This window comes from Pelmatolapia mariae, linkage group LG8, assembly GCF_036321145.2.
Source record: "Pelmatolapia mariae isolate MD_Pm_ZW linkage group LG8, Pm_UMD_F_2, whole genome shotgun sequence".
Classification (NCBI taxonomy): domain Eukaryota; kingdom Metazoa; phylum Chordata; class Actinopteri; order Cichliformes; family Cichlidae; genus Pelmatolapia; species Pelmatolapia mariae.
This window is the reverse complement of record NC_086234.1, coordinates 5313825-5341562: the sequence shown is the minus strand read 5'-3', so window position 1 is coordinate 5341562 and position 27738 is coordinate 5313825. Positions and strand designations below refer to the sequence as shown.

Here is a 27738-nt window from a genome sequence, read left to right as displayed (position 1 = left end):
AAAAAAAAAAAAACAAAAAAGACTTCAATCATTAAAAAACATTTCAAAAACCTTACAACCTTTGTCCTGTCTATACAGACAAAAGCACTTAAAAAGGGCCCTTACAAGTAAATAGTGTTTCTATGTGGGACTATTTTCCCACATAGAAGCAGCAGGTACAGGATACTGTATTGAGGGGGGGGGGGGTTTACATTGTCCCTGTAACCACTCGTTACAGGAAAATATACACAGCCATGTGGCATTTCAGCTGAATTTCCACAGAGTGCTCAGGTTGTCTCTTCAGATATTTTAAGATCTTGAGGCATACAGTTTGTAGCTTTTCATTTTCACTCCTTCAGTTGCTTCTCCACCTGTTCACGCAGTTTGTTCTTTTGGATCTGAAAGACAAAAAGAAGAATGACATGAATCAACAACAACTGTTTTTGCAGGAGCACTAAATGGACAAATCTGCAGGGTCAAAGTACATGAATATATAAAAACCTATTAGTAAATGGGGTCGAGTGTTTTATTGTATGCTGGTGATTCCATTTAATTCGTAAGAAATCAGAACGCAAATTAAAACCTGTCACTAACTGGGGCCACTACAATAAATAATTATTTTAAATCAACCTAAGAGTCTTTCATAACAGCTTTGAGCACTCAGATGTCAAATGCATCTGTGTGAAAATTGCCAAAACTACAAGTGAATCTAATTCGATTACTTCCTCTAATGACCACTTAAGGCTGCCTCCAAATGTCAGTCAGTCCTCACAGACTTCTATGTTAAAATATCCAATTTTACAGCAGAATTAAACATGTTTACAAGCCTGACCTGACCTCTATGGATAATTTCCCACCTCGTAACAACATCCACCAACTAGATAGAAGTTTTTGGTGTGTCAGCTTGGATTACAAGCGCCAGTTTTACTAAATGGGACAAAACAACATGTGAATGCAAACCCCAAATAGCGCTAATGGGTGTGGTTAGTTTTACGGGTGATTTACAGAAGTTGTGCCATTTTCTAAAAAAAAAATAATAATAAAAAAAATACGACATGCTCTTTCTCTGTGTTAAATGTTGGCAGAATTAGTGTTAAAAATAGCGTGTGGTAAACGTAAATCAGTGTGCACACTTGATTTAAATATCCCCCATATTTTATGCCTCAAAACAGGAACTCCCAGAAATACACATGCAAAAGGATCAGTCTCTTACATGCAACTTGTCACTCTGCTCTCTTCGTAAATACCAACAGTATTTTTTTTCTTAAATGGCAAAAATCAGTTTAAACCGGCACAATGCATTAGCTACATCAGAGCAGAATATACAAACTACTGACGTAAAGATACCCTTGTGGTCAGATTTACCCAAGTTTGTGAACTCTTAGCATTTTCCTGTGGTTTGGCTTCTTTTCTTTTCACACAGAAATCTCCAAGAAAACCAAAAATGCACCAATAGTTTTGGACCACGGAGAATTTCCTCCTAAATTCATTTTTATTTGAGTGACGTTCATTTTTAGAGGTCAACTAAAATATTCCACGATAAATAAAATTTCAAATTAAACAAACAACAAGAGAAACACCATTCAATCAACGTTGCATTGATGTCGCATATTCTGTCCAGCAGAGGGCACTCTGCAACTTCCCACATGTGTTTGAGTGCCACAAACAAATCACCAGCTGATCTGAGCAGACACAAATGAGTAATGCCTGTTACAATAATAACATGAACGCAGAACATTTTTTGCATTTTTCTGAAAGCTTTATCGTATATCGTACTTGATCCGTTTAGAAGGAATCTGAACTCGAGGTTTTGGTTTTATCTGATGTGATCTGTTGGCCCAGGTCGAGTACGGCCTGCCACCCCTCTGGGATTCATCTAACAGGCCATAGTGTGCGTGCAGACGAGCTAATAGCTTCCCGTCCCTCCTGTCTGAGAGCATTCATGGCAGGCCTGTTCAAACACAGGGCCAAGTCTACAGTAAATTATATTAAATAGCATCCCACGAGAGAAACACAAGAACCAGAGGGGAGTTTGTGTTTTTATCCTGGATTTCTCCTTCCCCTAAATTATTGCAGACTGTTACAGCAGCTGCTAAATACAGATGTGTTTTTCACTCAGGATGAATGACATTTTATTAAACCTGCTGATTTGTAATTTATGTCATTTGTACAAATCCTGGAAGAAATTCCTGCTTTTTATGAGCTCTGCGGAGGAGCCAGGACTGAGGAAATTACCTTTCCAGTGATCGTGAGCGGATAGCTGGTTACAAAAAGTATGTAACGAGGAATCTTGAAGTGGGAGATCTGAAAGGAGCAAATGAACAGAGCTCATTATGGTGCAACACAATTCCAGCTCATTATGAAATATAAGACGGGAACTGTGCCCCACCTGTCCCTTGCAGTAAGCTTTGATTTCTTCTGCAGTGCAGTCTGCTCCGTCCACCAGTTTGATGCAGGCACAGATCTCCTCACCCATACGCTCGTCTTTAACTCCCACCACCTGAAAGACAGCAGGAAACGAGGAACATTTAGAATCACACAGCAAACATTCAGCAGTACAAAATATTAAATATCGTAACAGAACTTTGGAGGTTCAAATGCTGCACACGAAGATCGAAACTAAGACAAATACAGAGGATTAGACATCACATGAAGGGCCAAAAGATTAAGCCAAGTCAAGACACACTCTTTCAGGGGTTAATATAAATTTTTTTTTTTTTAAATTTTCTAAAGGAAAAAACAAACAAACAAATATTTTAAATGTTAACATTTTCTTAAAATGTTCTTGAGAGTGTCCTAACTGAAAACCTGGCAAAGTCTGGAAGCCACTTTGCATGTTGTGAACCAACACATTCCACTGATACTATGGTTTTCGTGCGACTTTAAACATGTTCTTTATAACACTTTATTTTTACGTTGTTACAGCTGATGCATTTGTCATCTCTACACCACCGCAGCAGGTTTTAAATCAAAGTGTGACTGAAGTGCAAAAACTTTGGCTCAACTAATAACTTGCATCAACTGTTTAGGAATTAAAGACACATTTTCAGGAGGCTCAAAAGTAATTGGACAAACTTCCACAGTTTTAAATCACTTATGAACCTCTAGACCAGAGACAGTGTTACAGTGAACAGCTGCCAAACGCAAGTTGGACAGAAGCTTGTTATTATTTCTCATTTATACTAAACGACACTGTAAATAAGTTTTCCATTTCTCGTTTTTATATAAATCACATGTGTGCTCTCATTCTTGTTGGCTTTTAACTGAAACCGGAATGCAAAATTTCATCTTAACTCCCCACTAAATTAAAAAGGTGAAAGTGCATTTTTGACCGCTAGATTAAAGTCCACTGAGGTGGTGTACAGAGACTAAACTTGTGTCTTTCCAACAATTATGCACCTAACCACATCGATGGGGGGAGTGGTGTGTTGGAGGGGTCACCCTGTCTTTTGGACTTGTAAATAATGCACAATAGGCTTTAATAAAAGTTAAGAAATTCAGACTGATGACACACGATATCAAGCCACACTCATTTAACACAGTTTTAACAAGACTTTTTCTGAAGTGTGGAAGCAGCAATGTTCAGTAAAATTTAATTTCTGCTGTAGCAATCTTAGTGTACGCCAGTCTGATGTTAAAATAAAACTTACTCTGTGCGCTTCTGAAGTTCACGGACAGAATATATAGTAAATAATTGAGTACAGTTAGTCTCCCTTGTTGTTTTCCTATAACACCCTCTAGGTTTACTGCTCAGCCCTTGCTGTTTGAGCTCACCTGTGCCTCTTTAACTTTGGGGTGTGTGTGCAGAAACTGCTCGATCTCTGCTGGGTAAATGTTCTCTCCTCCCCTGATGATCATGTCTTTAATCCTGCCGTCTATCCTGCAGTAGCCGTATGTATCCATGCTGCCGATGTCGCTGGCCAAGAGGAGAAAGAAACAGTTAAATGCCCAACAAGGATGGGAGAGAATCAGTCTATTAACAGAATCAGAAGTCATTTTTAAAGCCTAGCTGCCTGAAAATGCAGAAAATACTCATAGCTGTAAAGTAGTGATGATTAACTAAAGACTTTAATTAGATTTTATTTATATTTTTATTTCAAATTTGTCACAGAGAAACAATGATACAGAGAATACCCCAACAATCAGACTATGATCAAGCACTTTGTGACAATGGAAAGGAAAAAAGGCTAAAACTTTAATATAAGAAATTGACCGACATATTCTGGTCAAAAACAACTCCAAGGTTCCTCAAGGTGTTACTGGGGCTGAGGTAATCCCATCCAGAGTAAGCATTTGGTTAGATACCGTATTTCTAAGATTTCCAGGGCCGAGTACAATAACCTCAGTTTTATCTGAATTTAGAAGCAGAAAGTTAGAGGCCATCCAGGTCTTTATATCTTTAAGACATTCCTGCAGTTTAACTAATTGGTGTGTGTTATCTGGCTTCATGGATAGATAAAGTTGGGTGTCATCTGCATAGCAGTGAAAATGTATGCTATGCCTTCTAATGATACTGCCTGAGGGAAGCATGTGTAATGTACACAGAATTGGCCCTAGTACAGGACCCTGTGGAACTCCATAATTAACCTTAGTGTGTGAAGAGGACTCTCCTTTTACATGAACAAACTGGAGTCTATCAGATAGATATGATTCAAACCACTGCAGCTCAGTACCTGTAATAGAATACTCTAATTGCTGTAATAAAATACTATGGTCAACGATATTAAACTTACCCAGTTTTGTACCATCGGTCTTTAGTGATGCACTCATCTGTTTTTGCTTTGTCGTTCCAGTATTCCAACATCACACAGTATCCTCTGATCATAATCTCCCCTGAGGTACCCACAGGTACGACCATCCCGGTTGTAGGGTCCACTATTTTAGCCTGTGGAGCAGGTGACTCATGATTCATACTTTTATTCACCAAACATTTTTTGGTGTATTGCACAGAGTTAAAGAAGTGAAGTTTTGATTCGCTCAGGCTAGTACAAGCTTTCTTTGAAACTATTACTTTGTTTTTTTGCCCTATATTCCCCGAATATTCACCCTCACCAATAACTGTTTGTCACATTAAAAGTTTTCTTCCCTGCTGATTTTTATTCAAGTGTTCAGCCCTCCCCAAATTGTTTTGTTTGGATGAGTTTTTGCACTCAAAATAAATCTTATTTTAATGCATTTCAGTATTTATATTGAGAAGCATGCCAAATTACCTCCAAGTGATCTGTAATGTAGCCAACAGTCTCAGTCTTTCTCTCCACGTTGTCCAGTGGGGAGGCGAGGAACGTCACAGGGCTGTTCTCCGTGGTGCCATATCCAATCTGTCAAACAAACAATGATATGAGCAGGTGGAACTGAAACACAGTGAAGTCCAAATAATAATAATAATAATAATAATAATAATAATCATAATCATAATTAAAAAAAGCATGTTATACTGTAGAACGACCACAGCATTTAACCTCTGAGGTAAAGTAAATAACACTGCAGGACAAGTCACCACCACCACACACCCCGATGGCAGCAGCCTCCTCCAGCAGGGTGTGTACCTGCTTTACCACAAAATCTGCTCAGAGCCAGCAGAGTACAAAAAAAAGAAAAATAAAAAAAAGAAAGAAAAGAAAACCCGAATAAAACCCAAGCCAAAACTCCCCACAATAAAAACCAAATTGTTTATCTACAGGATGCATCAGGACAAAGAAAGTGCCAGTGTCAGACACTAGGGGGCGCCTCCAGAGGTCCTGTATCCAGCCATGCCCCAGTGGCTCAGAGGGGCTTTTGGCAGTACAGTGGACCAACACGGCTGATCTGACCAATCACATAATGCTATGATACTATGACGACACGCATGACTGCATCATAGTATAATACTGTATGTGAATGAACCACACAAAAAGAGAACAGTTTGTAATGAATGTTAAGGAAAAATAAAACTAGACACCACCACAGTTAAACAATAAAGATATACAAACTAAAATAATAAAGCAAGAAAACTCACACTAATCTAAAATAAAGCAGTTCTCAGTGGTATATAAAAGGAGAAAAAGGCTTAAACTTTTCAGAGGCAATGTTGGAAATGGAAAATATCTGATGTTATTACTTAAAAATGAATTAATAAAAATAATTTAGCAGTAATAAATTCTTACCATAGTCAGTGTTTTATTTTCTATTGCATGTTACACAGCTAATGTACTTCATTACTTTTGTCTTGAGAGATTATTCAACACTTCAAAATAAAATATCCATCATGGCAGAAAAATAAGGTTTAACAAAGTCAAACTAATGGAGTCATTTTTCTACTTTAACTACACGTGTGAGCTCTTAGCTCTTTTTATATTCACTCAATTACTGTCTTGCACTACATCCATTTCTGACCATGTTACCCTCTAAAATTTGGTTTATGGTATATATCATGTATTTAACTTTCTTTACTATGTTTATAAGAAGCGGGAGGTGCACTAGAAAAAGGTCCAACTTTGCTGGAGACAGAACTTTTAGGGAAATTTACAGGAGCTACAGTGAGAACGTTCACCTGGAAAGTCGCAGAGGAAACAATATTGCCAATAAAATGTTAGATTTGTTAAGTAAACTCTACATTCCGTTTATCCTGGGTGGGTTCATTCATCTCATAAATGCACGCACCTGAAGCCAAACCATCCACTAACCTGAGCCAATCATATTCATTAAAAAAAAAGTTAAGCCACTCCATCATTTGCACAGAGGTCTGGAAAAATACCACTGCATGATACCACAAAACAAAGGAATGCACACAGGAATGTAAAGTGGCATCTAAAACTTTCACTGCTGTGATGATGGAAGTATATTTTTTTGCAATAGGACTTAAAAGCCATCTGGAGACTATTATAGGTTATAAAACAGCTACACAGGAGTGGCTCCTTTTCCTGCCACCGCAGACTGAAAAAACAATAGCGATGTCTGGGAGTGAGCACAGAGCCAAGCTGACCTCGTGCCACGTTGTCTAACATGCACCTGGAAGTTAATCAAACATTACAAACTCTTATCAACTGTCTGAAGGTGTGCATCCTGGAGCAAGCTCATTGCAAGTCCTGCAAAAACGAAGCCAGCTGCAAAGAAAAAGACTAGTTGAGGTTCACCTTTCTGCTCATTTAGGGTTAAACTCTCAGACAGTTGACTTCCTCCTGCAGATCTCTCACTCCAACACCCTGGCAGGCCCTCCTCAGTATTTTTCCTCAAGTAAATGTTATAAATAGTGCTGTGTGCTCTGTCCATCCTCCTCTCAAAGTGTCTCTCAGCTCTGCCCACCTCCTCTCTCCTCCTCTGTCCGTCTGTTTCTCAGCACAAACAAACAGGATCAAGCGTTCGCCTTTCCTCTTCACATTTCTCTGCAGATCTCTGACACTTTTGCAGGATTTTTCTAACTGACCCGAGTTACATTTACAAGCTTTTCAGGATGCGCTGTGTGAGCTGGCTGTTGCTGTGGACCTGCCTTCTGATGCTGGGCATCGTAGTGCGGGGCGCCCCGGCCCAGTGCCCGAGCCAGTGCCACTGCCACGGTGACCTTCAGCATGTCATCTGTGACAACGTGGGGCTGAAGAAGATCCCTCGGGTGTCGGAGGCCACCCGTTTGCTGAACCTGCAGAGGAACAACCTGGGCAGCATACCCACAGGAGCCTTCAGCGAAAGCAAGGGACTCATCTCTCTGCACATGCAACACTGCCACCTCCGAGAGATCGGATCCCAGGCCTTCAAGGGGCTGAACAAGCTCGTCTACCTCTACCTGTCAAACAATGACATCAGCACCATCAAGCCCGGCGCCTTTGAGGATCTCACTGAGCTCACCTACCTCCACCTAGACGGGAACCAGATCAGCGACCTACCAAAGGGCATCTTCTCCCCGATGATCAACCTCTTTGTTCTGCAGCTCAGCGACAACAGGCTGCGGGAGCTGCGTCAGGGGACCTTCTCGGGCGCCAAAGACCTGCGCTGGCTGCACATTAGCAACAACGAGCTGACGACACTGCACGCGAGCTCTCTGGACGACGTAGAGAACCTCGCCATACTTCACCTGGACGGCAACAAGATGTCCACTTATCCCAGCGTGGCAATGAGCAAACTGCGGGTGGTGGAGGAGCTCACGCTGGGGAAGAACCCCATGAAGACTATCCCTGATAACGCCTTCCAGAGCTTTGGGCGCTACATGGAGAAACTACACCTGGACAACATGGGTCTGGAGAAGGTCAGTCTGTGGTTTTACTGGGCTTATTACTGGCAAAGCATAAAGCCTGACAAACGCCACTGCTAGAAGTTTTGGCTTGAAATTTAAACAACCTGTTGAAATTAGGTCTTTTTCAAACTGCTTGTAGACTCTTAAATATCTTCAGGTTATTTAGAAGAAACGTACAAGCCAGCCTTTGTAAAGGTCTTTTGAATTAATTGGCTCAGCTTTAAGAAAATATTGTGCCGAACTAAAACAGTTATGTCACAATAAGGTCTCTGCATGTCTGACTTAATATTTGCTTCCCTAAAAAGTACAAATTTACATGAGTGCAGTTTCCAAACCATCCTCCTTGTAACAGGTAAGAACAAAAGTGCCCCCACAATAGTCTTCTCTCATTAATCCCATGATTACAGCTTACATAAAGAGTGAGATTAAAGCCAGTCTTGTGTTCTTGGGCGTTCCCACTTCCTCCACATGTGTCTCAGTTTATGCTTATAATGCAAAGCTGCTGCTGCAGTTTTCCATCTCTCGAAAGCAGATGTTTGATGCTCAAGGGTACACATGTGCCTAAACAAACGGGATCTTTCTCCGGATGCAGATCAGAGCAGGAGTTTAGCAAAAAGCTGTGAAGTTCTAAAAACAAGTGCAACAGTTGATCTTCCACTGAGAAGTGTGTGTGTGTGTGTGTGTTAAACCTAACTCTACTACATGTTCGATTTGTGGGCATAAAACACATTTATTTTTATTTTTTAGATTAAGAAAAGAAACAGTCTACAAGTATGACCTTGAGCTTTAGTTTGAAGTTAATTAGCAAATTCTGACAGATTCAGAAGTTAACTTTTTATAAAGCCACACAGGTTTCAGGGTACACGTAGGAGATTTGATTTGTGGCGATCAAAACTATGATTCAACAGGTCTTTTCAAAGACAAGGACCACAACAGTTTGCATAATCAGGGGATTTTGAGATGCTTAGTTTAATCTGAGGAGTCACAAGACGACTAAAAGAAGAAAAACTGAAGTGTGTTACACGGAGACGTGTAAAGAATGATTTTTTTTTCAGCCTGTCAAACAACAGAATCTAAGACCAGAGGTGTGCATTAAAGCTTCAACCAGGCCCTTTGCTTTTATTTCATTGTTTTTTTGTGGTTAAGGCTGTAACCAGGTACTCAGAATGTGTTTTGGACAAATAATTCAGGGTCATCCATTAAGCACAAGCTCAGTATTTTGGCACCTGGCATCCAATTACAGATTTAATTAAAGGGTGGAACAAACCAATCCTGTCAGTCAGCGAGGAAAAGACTTTAACCTCTTTGTAGCTTTTAAGGGGAAATGAGAGTTAAATGCATTTACTGGTTATTCCAGCTGGACTTTACATTTATGGTCTCAACAGTGCCTTTAAAAACACGCTCCAATCAGCCTCTTCAATGATGGCAGATCAAAAGTACAACCCAAACATGTCAGAGGAAGTGACTCCATCAACTGTGGATCCTCCCTTATGCCCTGGAGTGCAGTTTTACTCATCACTGCTGTATTTAAATTGGAACGTGTCCAGAAATTAGATTAAAACAGACCATTTTAATGCCCCATATGAGAAAGTGAGTTGAACCTAATGAGACAGATGTTTTCACAGCAGCCTGTGGGACACCCATCTGTTCCTCCACATCAGCTGCAGCAGGAGCGCGTACAGTTTAAGCTCTTCGAGAGCATGTTTGCCTCATACTCCAGGGTTAATCCAATATTTGAGTGTACCTGTGCCAAAATATGGAGGCATCCCAGAAAGGTAAACTGTAAAATAACAAGCTTCTCACGCTGGGGCTGTGCGCGAGCCAGGTGGAAGCAGCAGGAGGCGCCGACTCCAGCACACACGGCCGGGGCAGATTAAGCAGATTTCCAGCCAAATGCTGGTATTTTTGGTTTGTTTTTGTTTGCTGGAGTATGGCCAAGCGTGGCCGAGTCTAATTATTGCACAAGTGTTATTTTCAGCGAGGCGTTTTCTGCTTTGGCTGTGAGGGTCCTGTAAACAGGTCAGGAGGGTTGAGGAGACAGGTAAATAGAGGCAGGGTGTTCCACGGTGGATGAAAGAGGAGTATTTTTAGCCTGCCATTGGCCCAGCTGAATGGACAATTGGGGCCTTTGCGAGCCTTCCTGGCAGCGTCCCGAAGAGGGAGACGACAGAAGGAGTGAACACACCTCAACCAGGCTGGAAGTCATCCATCTTTCACTCCTTCAAAACACCAGCGCCTCAGCGACTTCTCGCTCTGCAGTGGAAATTTCCAAACGACCTCTTCTCCTCCAGTCTTACATAAAACAAGCAAAGCTCTGCTCCCCTCTCATCCGCCCGTGTCCTCCTGCTGGTGGAGACGACACTTGATGTACGTCAGCTCATGTAGCACCTCTCTGAAGCTTTTAGCACCCGTGAAGCAAAGAAAGAGTTCACAGACTGTCAGTGTTTGGGATGAAAGCCTCCTCTCATCCCTCCTCCTGCACCAACACTTATCCAAAGAGGAAAAACGCTGGCACAACTCCCTCGCTCTGCCCCCGCCCTTACCCCACACACCCTGGACAGATATGGAGGATATCCCGGGATTTTTACCAACATTTCACACAAGTCTCAGGTAGATTTCCACTCCATTAAAAAAAACAGAAATAAAATACAGCTCATGTGCTGCTCTGCATTTTTCTAGTTATCCGACGGCGCGTTTACCGGTGTGACGGCAGTCAAGTTGCTTCACCTGGAAAACAACAGGCTAAAGTCGATTCCCAAAAGCCTCCAGTTCAACACCATCACCAACCTCACCCTCCTCAACAACCCGTGGAACTGCAGCTGCCAGATAGCTCCACTGCGCAAGTAAGACTCAAAGCTGATCTTCAACTAACGATCGAGTAGGATTCCTGGAATGAGGGGATCTTTAAATATTTTGACTTTTGATATTTTTCCATTTAAAATTTTAGAAAAAAAAAAAGAATAAAAGCCACAAAATAATTCATTCATATTGTAACTGTAAAGAGCTCAGATTATAAAGCAGCGATGTCATCATATGCACGTGATGATAACTGTGATATATTTAAATGTTGTAAACACAAACTGTGGCAGAATTGCACATTTATGTTGTAAATAAGTCCAACTATTCTTCTGATTTCAGAATTTTCACTTTTTTTAAAAAAAAGTCAACACAAAAAGCACATTTATAATGTGCTTCAAACAACCATTACTCACATCTGTTTTTTACTCTACACGAGCCAATCGGTTACAAAGTGAACATCATGCTGGGTTGAATAAGATTTCTGTAATACAATAAACTCATTAGGAAATTATTTTTTGCCCCCTGAGGTCATAAAATCAAGAAATGAAAAGGAGTTTCTCAGATTTTTTCAACCTTCAGTCAGTTGCCCCCTAGTGGCCACTGGGAAGAATGCAAGATTTCCTTTGCATAAAATAACTGCATTAAAAATAATTACTTAAATATTACCTAAATATGGTCCCTTCAAAAAAATTAATAAAAAGTCCCAAAAAGCTAAATCCCCCACATAATGATGATATGGTGGATACATCCGTTTCTCACATGAAGTCTTTGTGCTACTTTAATAACGTTACTTCTCTTCATCCTGATTGCCATGAAATTTGTAACATACAATCCATTCGTATCGTTCATGTAATTTTACTCTAAACTCTGCTGGTAGCGTCACTGACTCTAAAGTCACTATGATTCCTCCTCTGGGAACTTTCTGCACCACGTTTTTTGCCAAATCAAACAACATTTGTCGAGGCTAAAGAATCAGTCTGTTCAACCAACCAGCAAACTCCTGCAGCATCACTGACAGCTAAAAACACAGGAGCAGCTTCATAGTTATCAGACAGCAATTGCCCGATAAGTGTCTGTTCAGGTTCACACACTGTATTAAATAAGAAAGATTCTCCTTCATGCTTCTCATCTTTTGGCTTCTTGCAGGTGGATGGACTCGATCCCAAGCCTGAACCGTCCAGATGCACTGTGCGCATCTCCGAATCAGCATAAGGGCAAGCAAGTCAGAGACATCACTGGGTTCAAGCGCTGCAGACCGAAGACAGCGAGGACCAAAAAGGGCATGCGCCAATGAACTCACAGCCCACAGGTACCGAACAAGCCATGACGAGAAGAGGAAATGTAGATTACTACTCAGAATATGAAGCTGCAGCCAGGAAGTGGTGCATGAAGACCGGAAACCTGGGCTTGGAGCATCAGCACCTCTAAAGCTCACCGATTAAAATATCGGAAAAAAAAAAAAAGTTCTAAAGAAAACAATTTTTGGTTTTTAGGTGTTAATATTCTGACTTTTTGGGAGGATTTGGGATCAGTGACTTTCAGGGGCTTTTTTTAATTTTTATTTTTATTTTTTAAATTGCCTCCACAATACAGCAGTTGATAAATTAAATGATCATGTCAGCAATTTTAAGTAGTTTTGAAGACAGTTTTTTTGGTTTTCTTTTTTGTTTCTTTTGTCTGTTTTTCCTGTTGCCAAGTAAAAATAAGATCTAAACATTTTAACTTGGGCTTTAGGGAATACCAGTGATCTTTTTCTGTAATTATCTGATTGTTTTCTTGTGTTGACTGTTTAGCAGATGAGGCAGGGAGAGCAACAGCCACTTTAAGTTGAGCTTTTCTGATGTAAATTATAACAAATCAGGTCTCAAAGCCTTCTATAAGACCAGAATAAGAGAAAAAGATAACAAATCAGTGATGATGTTGTTGCTCTAGTCGAGAAAACACAAAGTTTTTTACTACTATATGTGAGGACAAATTTAACTTAGACATAAACGCTAACATTTTTATTTGCAAAACAAAATAAAGAAATTAATTATATTTTGCAGACAAAAACTCAGCAGAAAATTCAACCAGTGACACTTTAAATTGTGTCGTCCTTTATTTTAACAATTATCCAAAGATCAGAGCATGCAAAACTGCAGAAGAGCTAGACCTCAGACTCTACAGTTAGAAAGACTGAACAATGATGGCTCGTTTGCAAGGTTGCCAGGGGTTGGGTCAGGTTTGCAAAGTTGTAACTAAAGAAAGATTTCTGCAACAAAGTGGAGATGTTTGGCTATAATGCACAGATTGGAGAACATCAGCACATACATCTCGTACCAACTGTCAGCACAGTGGTTGAGAAGTGGCGATTTCGGCACCTTGCAGTCCTCGAGTCGACCATAAACTCATCTGAATGCGAAAGTAATCTAGAGTTAAATGTGAGGACCTCTGTAAGCCGAGCTTTAGCTGTGGGACAGTGGGTCATGAAACAGGACGACGATCCAAAGCCAGCAGCAAATCTATAACAGAATCAAGACACTGCAATGAACCAGACCTCAAACTGATTAAAATACGTTGGTGGGAACCGAAGCAACACTAGAAGAGTGGTCCAAAATTCCTCCACAGCAATGTGAGAGTCTGATCAAGTCACAGAGAAAGTCATTACTACAAGTTAATCTGTCATGTGTGGCTCTTTTGAGGTTGTATTTAAATCATTTTAGAGAATGCAAAGTATGCAAAGCAGCTTCTGAGTGTCTGATGCCAAGCTGATCATAACGTTTAACATGTGATTAGTGTCAACGCTCAGCAAATTTCCCATCTTTAAAAGCTCCTAAAGACAACAGATCTTAAGAGGAATCTGCTTCACACACAGGCTGTGAAACGATGCTTATTTTAAAACAGAAGAGCACTCTGACATGGAGAAATTTAATGAGTTCTTTCTTTGTCTCCGCTCCACCTCTCCAAGTTTCATAACAGTCAGCCCTGTAGTTTTTCTACAGCCTTACTGACAGATAAACAAATAGCTGTGAAAACATCTCTGAAAGAGCGATAATTAACTGGAAACCGTTAAATGACAGTTAAACGCTCGCTGGCCTTTACAAACGCCTGATGTGCAGTTTTGTGCAAGTATAAAGTCTCATCTCGGCTGTGATGGAAGGTTTTCAGCTGGACTTTGGTACAATGTGACAGCGGATTCCCAAATGAGGTTTAAGGTGGTTTTGGAGTAGCTCAGATTTGGCGTTGGACTGTTATGATTTTCTCTTTTTGACCACAGAACTCCGTGTGCTCCCCCTCTATCCCAGACTGAACGTTTCCATCTTGGCCCTGGGGTCCAGCACACCGAGTCCAGGTCGCGGGGTCTCTGGTTGGAGGGCCGACTGTTTGACTTGGCTGCTGAGTTTGTGTCTTTTCTCCCACAGGAGACGCCGAGCAGGAGCCTGTCCAGGTGACCGGCTACAATGAAAGCAATGCTAACTGTTTCTACTTAAAGACTCTCCATCTATTCATCTGCCAGAGGCTGTCAGCAGCATAAACACAGACACACACGTCGCCCTTGGTCTGCTTCAGTTACACACAAACACGCATCGACTTGATTTGATATAAATGAATGAGAATTATATTTAAAGATGAAGACTTCAGCATGAAGTGGAAGCAGACGGGATGGAAAAAAGGGATGCTTTTAAGTAAATGAGGAAAACGTTGAGGAGAGATTTGCCATCCCGTCCCTGTGCATTCAATTTTTCAGCACAATGGACAAACCGTGAATCAGTCTAAGCAAAACAAAACACATGAGCTTAAAATAAGGAGATTGTTTCCATTCTTGTCTTTAAAGCTTTAAAAAGAAAGACTGGAAACACCCATCATCCATTAACCAAAAATCACCTAATCCATTGTGTGTGGTTGCTTGCTTGTCTGTTATTCTTCCTGTTCAGCTCTTGGTAAAAGTGTCTTCTTCAACATGTTAAACCACGTTTTTAAAGAGCCTCGAGTTCAGTCACAGCCCCAGCAGATGAGCTGATATCCTCAATGTGGCTCTCTGAGGAAGCCCCGCTCAGCTCCTGTTTCAGCCTTCTGTTTGCAAGACACAGCCAATCAGGCGAAAGTTGGCTTAAAGGTGGAGGAGCTGAAAACAGCTCAGATCAAACAGAGGATAACGTGAAGAGCTGCACAAACAACAACACTTTATCTATCCTCGTTTCTGCATGCACACCTTCACTGACATTTAGAGTGGCCAAAAAGACTGAAAGTGAGGACAAGATCAGTGAATCGCCATCTTTTTTCTACCCTGGTCAATAAGAAGATGAATGCAGGATCATTGTAGCAAATTCTTTGTAAGACATTGTCACTTTTCACTTTCTTTTTTTAAACAAGCATCTAACAGCAAATCAGAGGGTTTCCTCAGACATAGCTCATGTATATTCAGCCTGGACTTTTGGAAGTGCTAACATCCAATAAACTTTTTACAGATTCCTTCCTACAAGACGCCTACTGTTGTGTCTCTACCTTAAAAATCAGAACTCGCTCCATTATGTAGTTTTTCTGAGGATTTGTCTCCCCCTAGTGAGCAAAGGTTAAACTGCACCATTAAATCACTCATAAATCAAACATTGACCTTATACTGGGGGGAAAAAAAACAAAAACAAAAAACAAAAAAAGACTCACTGTTATTTCCTTCACACCCAAGTTGGATACAATTTTCTTCACAAGTTCTTGAGGGCAGGGTGAACCAGCCATGATGCCTAAAGTTCAAAGATGTAAACAAACAGAAGCAAATGAACACAAAAAAAAAAAAAAAAAAAAAAAAAAAAAAAAATCAGAAAATGAACTTTAAAAGTCATTTTCTTTTCTCACCCCCCTCCACTGATGATAAGTCATATTTAGTGAGGTCCGGCTGGTTGAGCAAGTCGACATACATGGTGGGCGTGCCATAGACGAAGGTGCACCTGAGAAGAGAACATTTAGACAGAGTTTAAAATCTTCAGTAACAAAAAACACTTTTTGTTACTGATTACGCATTTATATAAATGTAATATCTGTATATGATAACAACTGGACAAAAAAAACAAACAAAACTGTGTGAAGATAGGAAATGACCCCAAAACCAAATGTGCAAATTAGGTGTATCCAAGGTTATGATGCACTTTTGTTATCAAACAGGTGACTACAGGAGTCCGAGAAGAACTCAACAACTGCAGAGAAAGCAGAACTGTAACCACGGATGAGACTGTATATAAATGATGTACACAGATGCCGTGATGTCACACATTCAGTTCTATCTTTGAGGCCTCAAACTCAAAGTCCATTTGTGGATAAACCAGCAGCAAAGGCACACTGGAATTCTTGTGCAGAACTCTCCCAGTCATAGTAAGCATGATAGAAAAAAATAGACAAAAATAAAGAAGACAATACTATACGAATATAAATTATAAATTCTACTCCCTTTACAAGAGGGGTGGCAGTATATACACAGGACTGAGCATTTCTGTAAACCATCTCCAAGGTTTATAGAGAATTGTCAAAAAAAAAAAGGAATGCCGCAACTCCCGTCACCTAATATCAGGAAACTGAAGCTACATTTTAATTAGCAGTTATCAAACTTCACATCTCTCCTCTTTTCTTCCACACCCAACCGGTCACAGCAGATGGCCCCGCCCCTCCCTGAGCTTGGCTCTGCTGGAGGTTTCTTCCTGGTATCCCCAAGTGCTGCTCATAGGGGGTCATCTAATTGTTGTGGTTCTATATTGTAGGGTCTTCACTTTACAATATAAAGCACCTTGAGGTGACTCTGTTGTTTTGAATTTGTATTCTATAAATATAATTAAATTTCACTTCACATTCGCTCGCTGCAGAAATTGAGAGTCAGACGAGACAACATTTGTTACATTTTCAGAATTTGGTGTAAACAACATGAAAACATGGATCCATTGTGCTTTGGCAAGCGTGGGAGACATTTTACACACACTGTTTATGTTATCCTAATGGGGCAGTTTACAAGGCCACAGGAAGTGCTTCTGGGAAATATCTGATCTCATTCATGAAGGATCTGAGACTAAGGCTCACCAGCCTCATGTAGTAAAACAATATTTGACTTTCTGAGATCAACACTCAGATGAACACAAAGTTTTTAAATGGTGACTAAAGCTCATTTCTTTAATCAGCAGACATGCCACAAATACACAAGACAGTCTACATTATTCCATAAGAAAAGATAAGACACAGAGCTCTGTGTTAGCAATGAGATGCACTCAGATTACAGTTACAAAAAAAAAAAAAATCATCGTTAAGCAGGGAAACATGAGACGTGTGAAACCAGTTTGCATTGCATTAATTTGATCGTATCCTGGAGCCCAAAGGTACAACACTGCTCCAGATTTAAAGGCGATTATAGTCTCAGCCCTTTTGTTCAAGCGTATTAAAGATCAAATATCTTTCTGTTAACTCGCACAACAACACAGCCCTGTAGGCTTAGAGGTCTCCTATTTTTTAAATCCTGGCTGAACTTCTGACATTACCTTTCACTCTCGATAGCTGCCAAGTTTGCCTTTCCATCGTATCCCCTGGAAGGAAAGACGATGGAGATGCCGTGCACGGCCATGCAGATCCCGCCACCCACAGAGCCGAAGCAGTGGTACAGAGGCACTGGCACACAGACTCGAGTGTGAGGCTGGAAAAAGAGGAAATAAAGTAGTCAAAATTAGGAAAAAAAACCCTTTGCAATGAAAAGACTTTAAGCAAAAACACAGTAGTTTATAACATGATCAGTTCTTCGTTAGTTTGAATCCTTTCATGGATTTTTGAAATAAAATAAAGCCCAAACTTTAACAAAGACATTAATGAAAATCAGTAAATTATTTAAAAAGGCCTTAATGGTGTGAATTCCTGATTAATTCACTTACTCTCCAGTGGTATCCCAGTCTTCTTCCAATAAAGTAGGAGTTGTTGATGATGTTGTGATGTGACAAGGTGGCACCCTTTGGAGCTCCAGTTGTACCCTGGTAAAATATTATTCTCACATTACTGCACTTATACAGCCATAAAGTAGGACTTAATCTGTTGGCTTTGTGTTTGCAGATGTTTATCAGACAGCACTGATACCTTATTAACAGATAACACTGAAGAAAATAATAATACATTAAAATTATGCGATGAGTTTAGGATTGTAAGATTAGATTCACAACTTCTGACGAGCAAAAAAGAAAAAAGAAAGAAACAGTCAAATGGATATGATTGATTTTGTCTTCATTATGACTGCAGGTGTTTCGCTGTGTTGTTAATCTGTTTCAGCTGCTTTGGTGTTAAAGAAATTACCAACATGTGCACTAGAGGCTCAACAGTGAGACAAGCTCGTAAAACAGGAATGGTTTTACACCTGGACGCCATGGACATTTTTTACCTCCTCGTCTTTTCTAATGGTTTTCACTAGTTTTGCATTTGGCAAGGGTCGGTGTAAATTAGATCCTCCAGGATTGCACATCAAAACATGTCAGCGCGAGAAGGTTTGGTGCGTCTCCCAGGACAGTCTCAGGAGCATATGGGAGATTCCATGAGATAGTAACTCTATAAGAGCTGGACAGGGCCGTAGAAGGCCTTTAACCTCAGCAGGACCAGTATCTGCTCCTTTGTGCAAGAAGGAACAGGATGAACACTGCCAGAGCTGCAAAATGACCTCCAGCAGGACACTGGTGTGACTGTGCATGACCAAGCAATCAGAAACACGCTTCATGAGGGTGACCTGAGGACCTCTAGTGGGCCCTGTGCTCACTTCCCAGCACTGTGGAGCACAATTGACATTTTCCATAGAATACCAGAGTTAGCAGGTCCACTAATGGTTCCCTGTGCTTTTCACAGATGAGAACAGGTTCACCCTGAGCACATGTGACAGACGTGAAAGGCTCTGGAGAAGCTGTGGAGAACATTAGGCTCCTGTAACACTGTTCAGCATGACCGGTGTGGTGATGGTCTGCAGAAGCATATCCATGGAGGGACACAGGCCATCCTTTCCCATCGTCCCTGGGAGATTACAACACTATGGATTATTAGCAGCATCCTTGTGGGTGGGATCTGGTCAACAAGAATCTCAGCTCCATTCTTCAGTCTCTGGAGGTTGCTTCTTGGTCAGGCACCACACACGTGAATGTTAAAACACCAAACTTTGGACATGAAAAAAATTCTTTACCACCTCTAACAAAAACAGTTTGTTCTCTGTGGATAGTTTCCCCCTTCATTACAGCTGTACAGTGTGTGAATCTTTAACTCACCAGTTTAAACTTTTCTAACAGTCAAAGTTTTAATGACCTTGCAGCAGGTCGTTTAACGTCTTATAATAATTACTTGTTGAACTCTGAAATATTTCCTGTGGCAACAAAATCTTTTGCATGCCAAAAATAAATAAACCATCCATCCACAGTGGGAAGAGAACAGTGACTGTAAATCACTTACCGAAGTGAACTGGATGTTTATGGGGTCATCGAACGAGATCTTCTTTTGCAGATCCTGAAGCTGCTGCATGTGCTGACTGCCGCCGGCCTGCATCACATCCTCAAAGTGAAGCATGCCCGGCTGTCGGCTGTCCAAAACAATCACGGAGCGGAGTTCAGGGAGTCTGGTGGAAGGGAAGCAAATAATCAGAGGGTCAGCATAACCAGAGAGATGACGGTCAGGGTGTGATGTTTAACCGCTGGAAATCTGTTGGTTGGCAAAGCTGTAAGTAAAGAGTATCAGTCAGGTAAACAGACAATAGCAACGTCTTCTGGAGAAATCAGTTAACTTTAAAGGAACTGAACCAACCAAATGATTAACAGCAAGCCTTGCAATTTCCAATGTAAAGAAGCTATCAGCATATGAAGAATGTATGTTTTTGCACTAGTTTTAATGTAAAACCTTCTGTTTTAAAAGCCTCCAACCACCACGTCTCTCCACAGTTGAATTTAAAAAGCTCGTCTTTGGTTCTTCCAAGGATACAAATCAGCCTCATGGCCAGTGTTTGTGTCACAATAATCTTTAAACCGTTAAACCTGCCGCCTTCATGCTTGGAAGGAACATCACGTTTCAACCTGAGGGGCTGACAGGTGATCTGTACCTGCTGCTCTTGATGTCTCCTGGACTGGACGTCTCGATTTCTGGACAGATATTCCTCAGCATGTCGCAGTAATTCAGGGTTTTAAACTGCGTAGGGCACACTACAGCTTTGCACCCAACCTGCGGGGAAAAAAAAAAAAGGAGCAGAGAAGTTAAACTTTCACGTGTCACACATATGCATGTGTCTCTGTGTCCAAGAATTAAAAAAAAGAAAACATAAACAGGCTGGAAAAAAAAAAAACTGCTCACCTTCTGCAAGGCAAACTCCACCTCCTGCACCTGGTATGCTGGGTTCACAGCCACCTGCGGAAGGTAAACATTAGGAAGGAGAAGAAACTAGAGGTTTCAAGAAACTAAGTTTCATCTTTATCATCTTCAGTCCTTCCAGGCATCTCTGTGAAGCATGGCAGACAGAAAGCATTGATGTGCAGTCCAGTGTCCTTGACAATAACTTCCTGAGGGTCAGGGCTGGCCGGCCACGCCACCTCTTGGCGTCTGGCTCACACAGCGGGACTTTTGCAGAGCTGGAGATCGTGGGTAGGCCACTGTAGAGCTGCATGTTGGTGACATGGTTTTCCAGGAAACATTTAAGGTGGCACGAAGCATGAAAATATAGTTCCCATCTAGTTTCCTGCTTATCGGGGTCCACAACTTAGACCCACTGAACAGGATTTCCTTAACACATAAGTGACATTTGTGAGGTATCTGAAGGCATCTACACGACTTTAGCCAGTCACCTGCCCCTACTTAGTTTTCACCCTTACCAAATCTCAATACTGCAACATGCCCAGCTTTAACTCACCAGTATAATCCCAGCTTTGGCTGTTGCAAACTGGAACAGGACCCACTCATAAGTGTTTGGTCCCCACATGCCGAGCCGGTCTCCTTTCTTCATTCCGAGCGCCAGCAGCCCGGCTGCAGCCTGGTCGACCTGCAGAGACACAAACAACTCTGTGCAGTGAGACCATCAAACATCCAGGGGATTCTGCAGGTCCAAAGATTACTGTGCTTTACATTACGCCAGCAACAGAGCCGTCTGCCATGTTTCACACACGTCACAATGAAAAGCTACAGAGAAAGCACCAACAGTGTTAGCAAAGCAACATTTCCATGTGACAACTGCAGTTTTCTTCCCTTTCAAATAAAGAAAACAGCTGTTTCAAGTAATTTATGTAAAGTCAGGTTTTGGGGACGCTGCAGGCAGCTCAGCTCTGAAATAGGATCTGTCCTCATTTCCTCTGATAGCAGCAGCAGAGATGCAGACTGCACAGTCAGCAAGACTGAAAGAGCCACAGCCAACACCTGATTGGCTGAAACATACAGGAACTACCCTCACTTTTCATACATTAAAGAGTGTTTTTCTTTTTTAAATGGATAATGTTCCTTATAAGTCATTTAAGATCCTGTCATGAGGATCTTAACTTAACAAAACCCCTTTCTAGCTTTGCTATAAAGCACTCAGGCAGAGCCAGGCATAGGAAGATATCAGAAACTCAAACACATTCTCTCTTATGTCATGAAGGGAGAGCATAGCAGAGCTGCCAAGTAGAGCAGAGGTAGGGCCATAAAAGGCATAATGGGATTGTACTGTGTGCCAAGTTAATGCAAACAGTCTGTGGTGCTGCTCTGACTTTGACCAGTGACTTTTAGACTTGCATGTTTACACTAAACATGATGAAATAAAAGGCGAGGCATCAGTGGCGGAGGTGCTTTTCAGGCAGGAGTCAAAGTTTGCTGTGACGTGTCGGTTTAAAGCTCCTGCTATGACTTATGTAGCTAGTGATGACTCAGCAATCAAATGTGCCTGTTTAAATTTCCCCTTGTGGGGAATTAAAGGATTATTCTATTCTAAATCTAAAGCTGTAGTCTTTAAAAGAAGTGAAAAAGCAGGAAAAAAAATCAAAGAGCAAATGTGCAGATTTTCTAAACCAGAAAATGAATCTCTGCATTAACCATATGTGCTCCTTGCTCCTTGGACAGCACATTTCACAGGATCCACTTGAGACCTGATTTGATGATCACCTCGATCATGTGGATGAACAGTAAACCTGACAACACCATGAAAATCTTCATGAGGTCACGAGGGACCTTTTAGATTGATGTGATCAAGGGTCCAGGTTTGGTTTTAGAAGAAAAGAGCTATGGTCCAATTTAACAACTAGTACATGCTCGGGCTACATGGACACTGAGGGAAGAGTGAACAGATCACGAGGGGGTCCAGTTCTCCTGGATGGCTTTCAGTAAATCCCCCAATTTATCAATGCAATGGATTTCTGTTTTCTTCTTTGCAACAATGTTTCAAATATTCTGGTCAAGTACTTTGACTCATTAAAAAAATGATATTGTCAAGGTGTTGTGGTTGTGACAGTCTAAAAAAGGCAGAAAGGGGCTGTTCTAGTTCATTAAACAAGAAAAGCAATTTAACAGGAAATGGCATCTCCAGTTGTCGGGTAGAACAGGGATGTCTTTCGCCTGACTGGCCCAGATAGTAGTCAGAGTTTTTTTTTAATAATTGAAAATTAAATAATTAAGCAGTTACTATTCCATCAACCTTGAGCTCAAACTGGTCTTTATGTGAGCCATCATCTAAAATAAGTTCGACACACTTGCTCTACGTGCCTTAAAGTAAAGGACTCACATCTTGTTGGAACTGTGCGAAGGTCTTGCGGACTCCATCTTGTAGGAAAGCCATGGCCTCTCTGTCGGGCCAGCGCTCCACCGACCTCTGCAGGCTCTCTGCTACCGTCATGTGGAGCAGCGAAGTGGAAGACGTGCCATGGACGTAGCTGGTGGTGAGAGTCGGGACGATGGGCGGACCGTCCACATGGAGGCCGCTGTGAAGCAAAGAGTAAGATTTTCAGACACTGGAAGCTTTGCAGGAAAATTTAGAGGACATGATAAGATGGGGCATGATCATTCAAAACCTTGTATGTGAGCAACAGGATCTGAATTCAGTTATAGATTTAACAGGGAGCCAATGAAGAGAAGCCAGTGTAGGAAAGATATGCTCCCTCTTTCTAGTCCCTGTCAGCACTCTTACTGCAGCGTTTTGGATCATCTGATGGCTTCCATTGAGGACATACCCTGGTCAAAAATGACTCCAAGGTTCCTCACAGTGTTACTGCAGGCCTAAGTAACGCCATCCAGAGTAAACATCTGGCTCAATACCATATTTCTAAGATTTTTTAGAGCCAAGTACAATAACCTCAGATTTATCTGAATTTAGAAGCAGAAAGTTAAAGACAAAGACCTGGATGACCTCTAAGACTAATCGGTCTCCATCATCAGATTTATTATTTCTTCTTCTGGATTTTTCCTTGATTATTATCTACATGCATTAATAAAAACCAAAAGCCAAATGACCCATGAAATGAGTTAGACATTTAATCTTCTTAGGTCTCATCTGGCATTATTAGCTCTGATGCTTAGAAACACATGAAACCTACAACTACAGCAGGAAGTTCAAGTGTCTGTGTACAGTTTTTAGTCTGGGACAAGCAGAAACCTGCAGGGCTGAAAAATGATACCAATACTGAAATACTTAAAGCCCCAACTCCTCTAGTCCCAGCAGAGACCCAGTGTTAAAATGTACAACTTTACAGCAGAAATAAACACGTTTTGAGCACACTACAAGAGCCAGTTATGGCCTCCATGAAAACAGCTTATATGTCTCACCAGTCCCCACAGAGCCCTGCATGCTCATTATATGTTAGTTAGTTAACCTCAGGGTTGTTAAATCCCAGTTCAACCAATTAAAAACAAAAACTTTCCATACGACAGAGAAAACGTGTACAGACGCAGATTAACAGAAGGGGGGGGGGGGACACTAAATGTCAACAAACAAATCCACACTGGTCTGGGGCCCAGAGCTCCAGTATTCTCCCCACAAAAAACAACAACAAAAACACTATTAGGAAAAAACACAAGCCTGAAATCAAACAGTTAAACATGCAAAGTAATTAATTGCCTGCTTTTATACAAATAAAGGTGCACGTCCTTTGTGAAACTATTAATGATCGACTGAGGAACCACAGCAGGATTTATAACATTTGTAAAAATGTGTGTAAAAAACAAACAGCCTGAAATCTTACAGCTGTGTTTTAAACACCTCGTGATCCAACAACAAACCTTCATCCTTTCTGTTTCTAATTTGCTGGCACTAGATTACTGCAAACCAGCTGACACACAGAGACCCTTTCAGAGGCCTCACATCCTGGAGAGCTCTAGAGCAGCTGTTTTTGTCAGCTTTAGGAAACTTGAGGGGTTTTTCACCCTTTTTTGTACCGATTTGATTCAGACTGTAGATCAGGAGTGGGGGAACTGCAGGCCTCAAGGGCCGGTGTCCTGCAGGTTTTAGATGTGTCCTTTATCCAACACAGCTAATTTAAATGGCTAAATTACCTCATCAACACGTAGTGAAGTTCTCCAGAGGCCTGGCAATGAACGAATCATTTGATTCCGGTGTGCGTAAGATCTAAAACCTGCAGGACACCGGCCCTTGAGCCCTAGAGTTTCCCATCCCTGCTCTAGACCTTTGTCCTCCGTGGCTGCCTTTGCACATTGTGTCTGCTTACAAATGCTTAAATGAAGGAACGATACCAAAAGACAAAATTTACTGGCAAGCAGAGATGGAATGAGCTCAGGCAGAAGAATAAAAACAAAACCAAATGAGTGTTTTGGATTTCTCACTTTTGGTTTATGTTAAATATTAAACAATTTCACATGAAAATCTTATTTGTTAAACCATTTGAAGAGTTCTGAGGGAAAGTGTAAAACTGGTGAAAGATTGACTGAAATGTGGCTGAAAATAACAAAGCTGAATGTGTCACAACCCAAAAAGGTAGAGATCTGCTAGTTTTACATCATGTTTTTAATGGATTTAATCCATTCTGGATGTAACATAACAGCTAACTGTACAAGTTAAGCAGAGCAGGGGAGTAAAAGGTACATTTCTCTCCATAATCACAACAATGCAAGGTTTTGTTTTGTTTTGTTTTATTTAAAAACTGCCTTTGACTTGATTTTTATGAATCTACTGCATTACATACTTTCTGACTGCATGCAGAAATGAGGTGCAGGAAGGTTCAGGGCTGCTGAGCATGGGTGAAAACTCCCAAAGAGGAAGAAATACTAAACGCCATCAGGTTTCTACAGGCTGGAGGTTCCCAGGTGGTCTGCATTACTGATCCTCCTCCTTAGCCAATGAAAGCTAGAGGACTTCCAAAATTGTGAGAGCACATGGAACAGACCTCGGTACCAGTTTGGATCCACCCTATAAATCAGGGGTCCCCAATCCCAGTCCACAAGGGCCGGTGTCCCTGCAGGTTTTAGATGTGTCCTTGATCCATCACAGCTGATTTAAATGGATAAATTACCTTCTCAACATGTCTTGAAGTTCTCCAGAGGCCTGGTAATGAACTAATCATGTGATTCAGGTGTGTTGATGCAGGGTGATATCTAAATTCTGCAGGGACACTGGCCCTCGTGGACTGGGATTGGAGACCCCTGCTATAAATCAACTGTTCTGTTCCATCCTGCTCAGATAAAGAAAAAACTTTCTGCACACTGATTAAATCAATGTTTACTGTGTCTGTTCAAAGTATCACATCGATGCAGGAGGTGGACACGGTGATCTGCATCTTTACACAATAAATAAAGCTGGAAATACTTGGAAATAATGTTGATATCCGTGATTGTGGAAACAGATTTTCTTCAGTTTCTTTGATCTCCACGACGTGCTGCATCACCGAGCCACAGGAAAACATTCCTGCCTGTTGATCTCTCCTCACAACTCCTCCATCTAAAGCAACAACACACACTGCAATAGTTGCACACTTTGCTATGGGTTGTATTATCACCGTTTCCAAAATCCTGGAGCGACTGTGACCACAGAATTTCCTCAGGGATTCGTGAAGTTTTCTGAATTCCTTCTGATTTTAACAGTTTTAGCTGCAAAGTCTGTGCATAAAAAAGCCGAGACTGAGACTGCGCAACGCTAGACCCGAGACCACTAATCCTGGGGGTGAGTTCTGCAGACGGAAAAACAACTTTCAAGTCGAAACAAACAGATGTTTCTTGGTAGAAAAGGCGCTCACTTAACATCCCACCGAGCGCATTAGTTTTCCTTCGGGTGATGCTATTTTTATGAGCGTTTACTCACTTCCAATTACAAGACCCCCGCCCAGGAGCTTTGCTTTAAAACGAAAGCGCTTTCTCTTCTTTTACCTTCCACGGCTCACTCACCGAGTGGCTGCAGGTAGTCCTGGCTGGCGTGTCCATGGCCTCTGAAAAAGCTTTAAACCTCTGAAAAAAGCCCAATTGCGCATAGTTGGAGTGCAGAAGGCAACGGTGGGGATCATTGTGTGCAGCTGGCCGCGCCCGGGACACAAAACTTGAGCTGAGAGGTCGTTCGTCTCCAGCACGGAACTGAGCGACAGGCTGGAAACTCCTCTTCTGATAAGGCTCAACCCGTTTACAGTGTCTCGCTCGGACCTTGAACCCCATCAGAAGTGGGTGGATCGATCCGAATATCGATAGTGTCACAGCAACTCCGGGATTGGTGTTGGATCGATGCTACTTTGTTTATCCTCTAGGTTCAACATATAGCCCATTAAATTGTTTTAAATAGTGTTAACTAGTGTTAATGTTTTATACACAGAGGAACCTTTCAAAGCTTTAGAAAAATGTTTTGAAGACCTAAGATTTTTTTGGCGTTTACAAATGAGGCTAAATAAAATGATAAAGGAGGGGTTCGGCAAAACAGGAAACGTGAAAGTCTTCCCTTGAACATAAAAACAAGAAAGCAGATGTAAAATAATAAAGGCCTGCTGTTACGTCCCTCTGCATCCCCTAATCTCCTCAATGTTTTCAGCTGGTGCTACCTGAGGCAAGCTCCCAGGGAGCTCACTTGTCTTTGCCTGGGTGGTACCAGCCATTTCAGCCAACCTCCTATCCATTATAAGATAAAACCTCTTCCTACCTACACTCTGCTATTCGTCTCCTTTTTTTATGTTGCGGCCTCGAGCCGGGTCGTAACATAAGTGGGGGCTCGTCCGGGATTGTTTGGACATTTTAGTGGAGACTGAATATCAGTTTTTTGTATTGCTTTTAAGTGGGTGAGTGATGGTGTTCACTGTAATTGGGCAGACTCCCTTTAGTAAGTGTGTTTCAGCTGGGTGGCTGTGCTGCCCTTCCATCGAAGCACTTGTTTGTTTTGCTTTGTTGTTTTAGTTTTTTGTGTTTGGTGGTTATCCTGGGTGGGGGTACGCTTCAGGGTTTGGTGGGAGACTGTACCCCTGGTCTGCTGCCTACCCTTGAGTTTGCGTTTAAAGGTGCCTCGAGCCCGGTACACCACTGAAGACTAGACAGGTAAAGTTTTATTGGTTTTTTTTAGCGTTTTAGGCTGGGAGTTGCTCAAAGTGAATTAGTGGCACCAAACTTGGCAGGAGGTTAAGACATGGTCTTGTAGCTGAGGCGGGTAGGTTGTTTTTAAGTTGGCATAATGTGTACTGTGTGTGCATCTAATATGTCAGTGTTGATGGATGCTGAAGAGATCCTTGTGAGGTGAGTGTTTTATGTTGTGACCTTTAGTGTTGTGGGGAATATGGCTAGTTTGTTGGATCACTTGTGAGTGTTGTTGGCCAGGTGATGGCAATAACACTGAGGGGTGCTGAGCCGCCCTTGACGTGATCATTGTG

The 27738-nt window shown here is 41.5% G+C and overlaps 2 protein-coding genes across 2 annotated transcripts; one reads left to right on the top strand and one right to left on the bottom strand.

Annotated features, from left to right (window-relative positions):
* On the bottom strand, positions 1–26485 carry acsf2 (acyl-CoA synthetase family member 2). The gene is made up of 16 exons (XM_063481942.1): positions 26285–26485; positions 22680–22875; positions 20844–20972; positions 20291–20344; positions 20043–20161; positions 19403–19565; positions 17860–17955; positions 17476–17627; positions 15815–15906; positions 15626–15702; positions 5190–5297; positions 4713–4864; positions 3754–3895; positions 2369–2479; positions 2215–2283; positions 1–377 (listed from the first exon to the last, which is right to left on the bottom strand). The coding sequence occupies exons 1-16, from the start codon at positions 26398–26400 to the stop codon at positions 327–329; spliced, it is 1827 nt and encodes a 608-aa protein (XP_063338012.1). The 5' UTR covers positions 26401–26485; the 3' UTR covers positions 1–326.
* Positions 7272–15420, top strand: chad (chondroadherin). Its single transcript, XM_063482096.1, has 4 exons — positions 7272–8194; positions 10862–11025; positions 12128–12290; positions 14383–15420. The coding sequence occupies exons 1-3, from the start codon at positions 7409–7411 to the stop codon at positions 12273–12275; spliced, it is 1098 nt and encodes a 365-aa protein (XP_063338166.1). The 5' UTR covers positions 7272–7408; the 3' UTR covers positions 12276–12290; positions 14383–15420.
* Positions 26486–27738: the final 1253 nt, after the last annotated feature.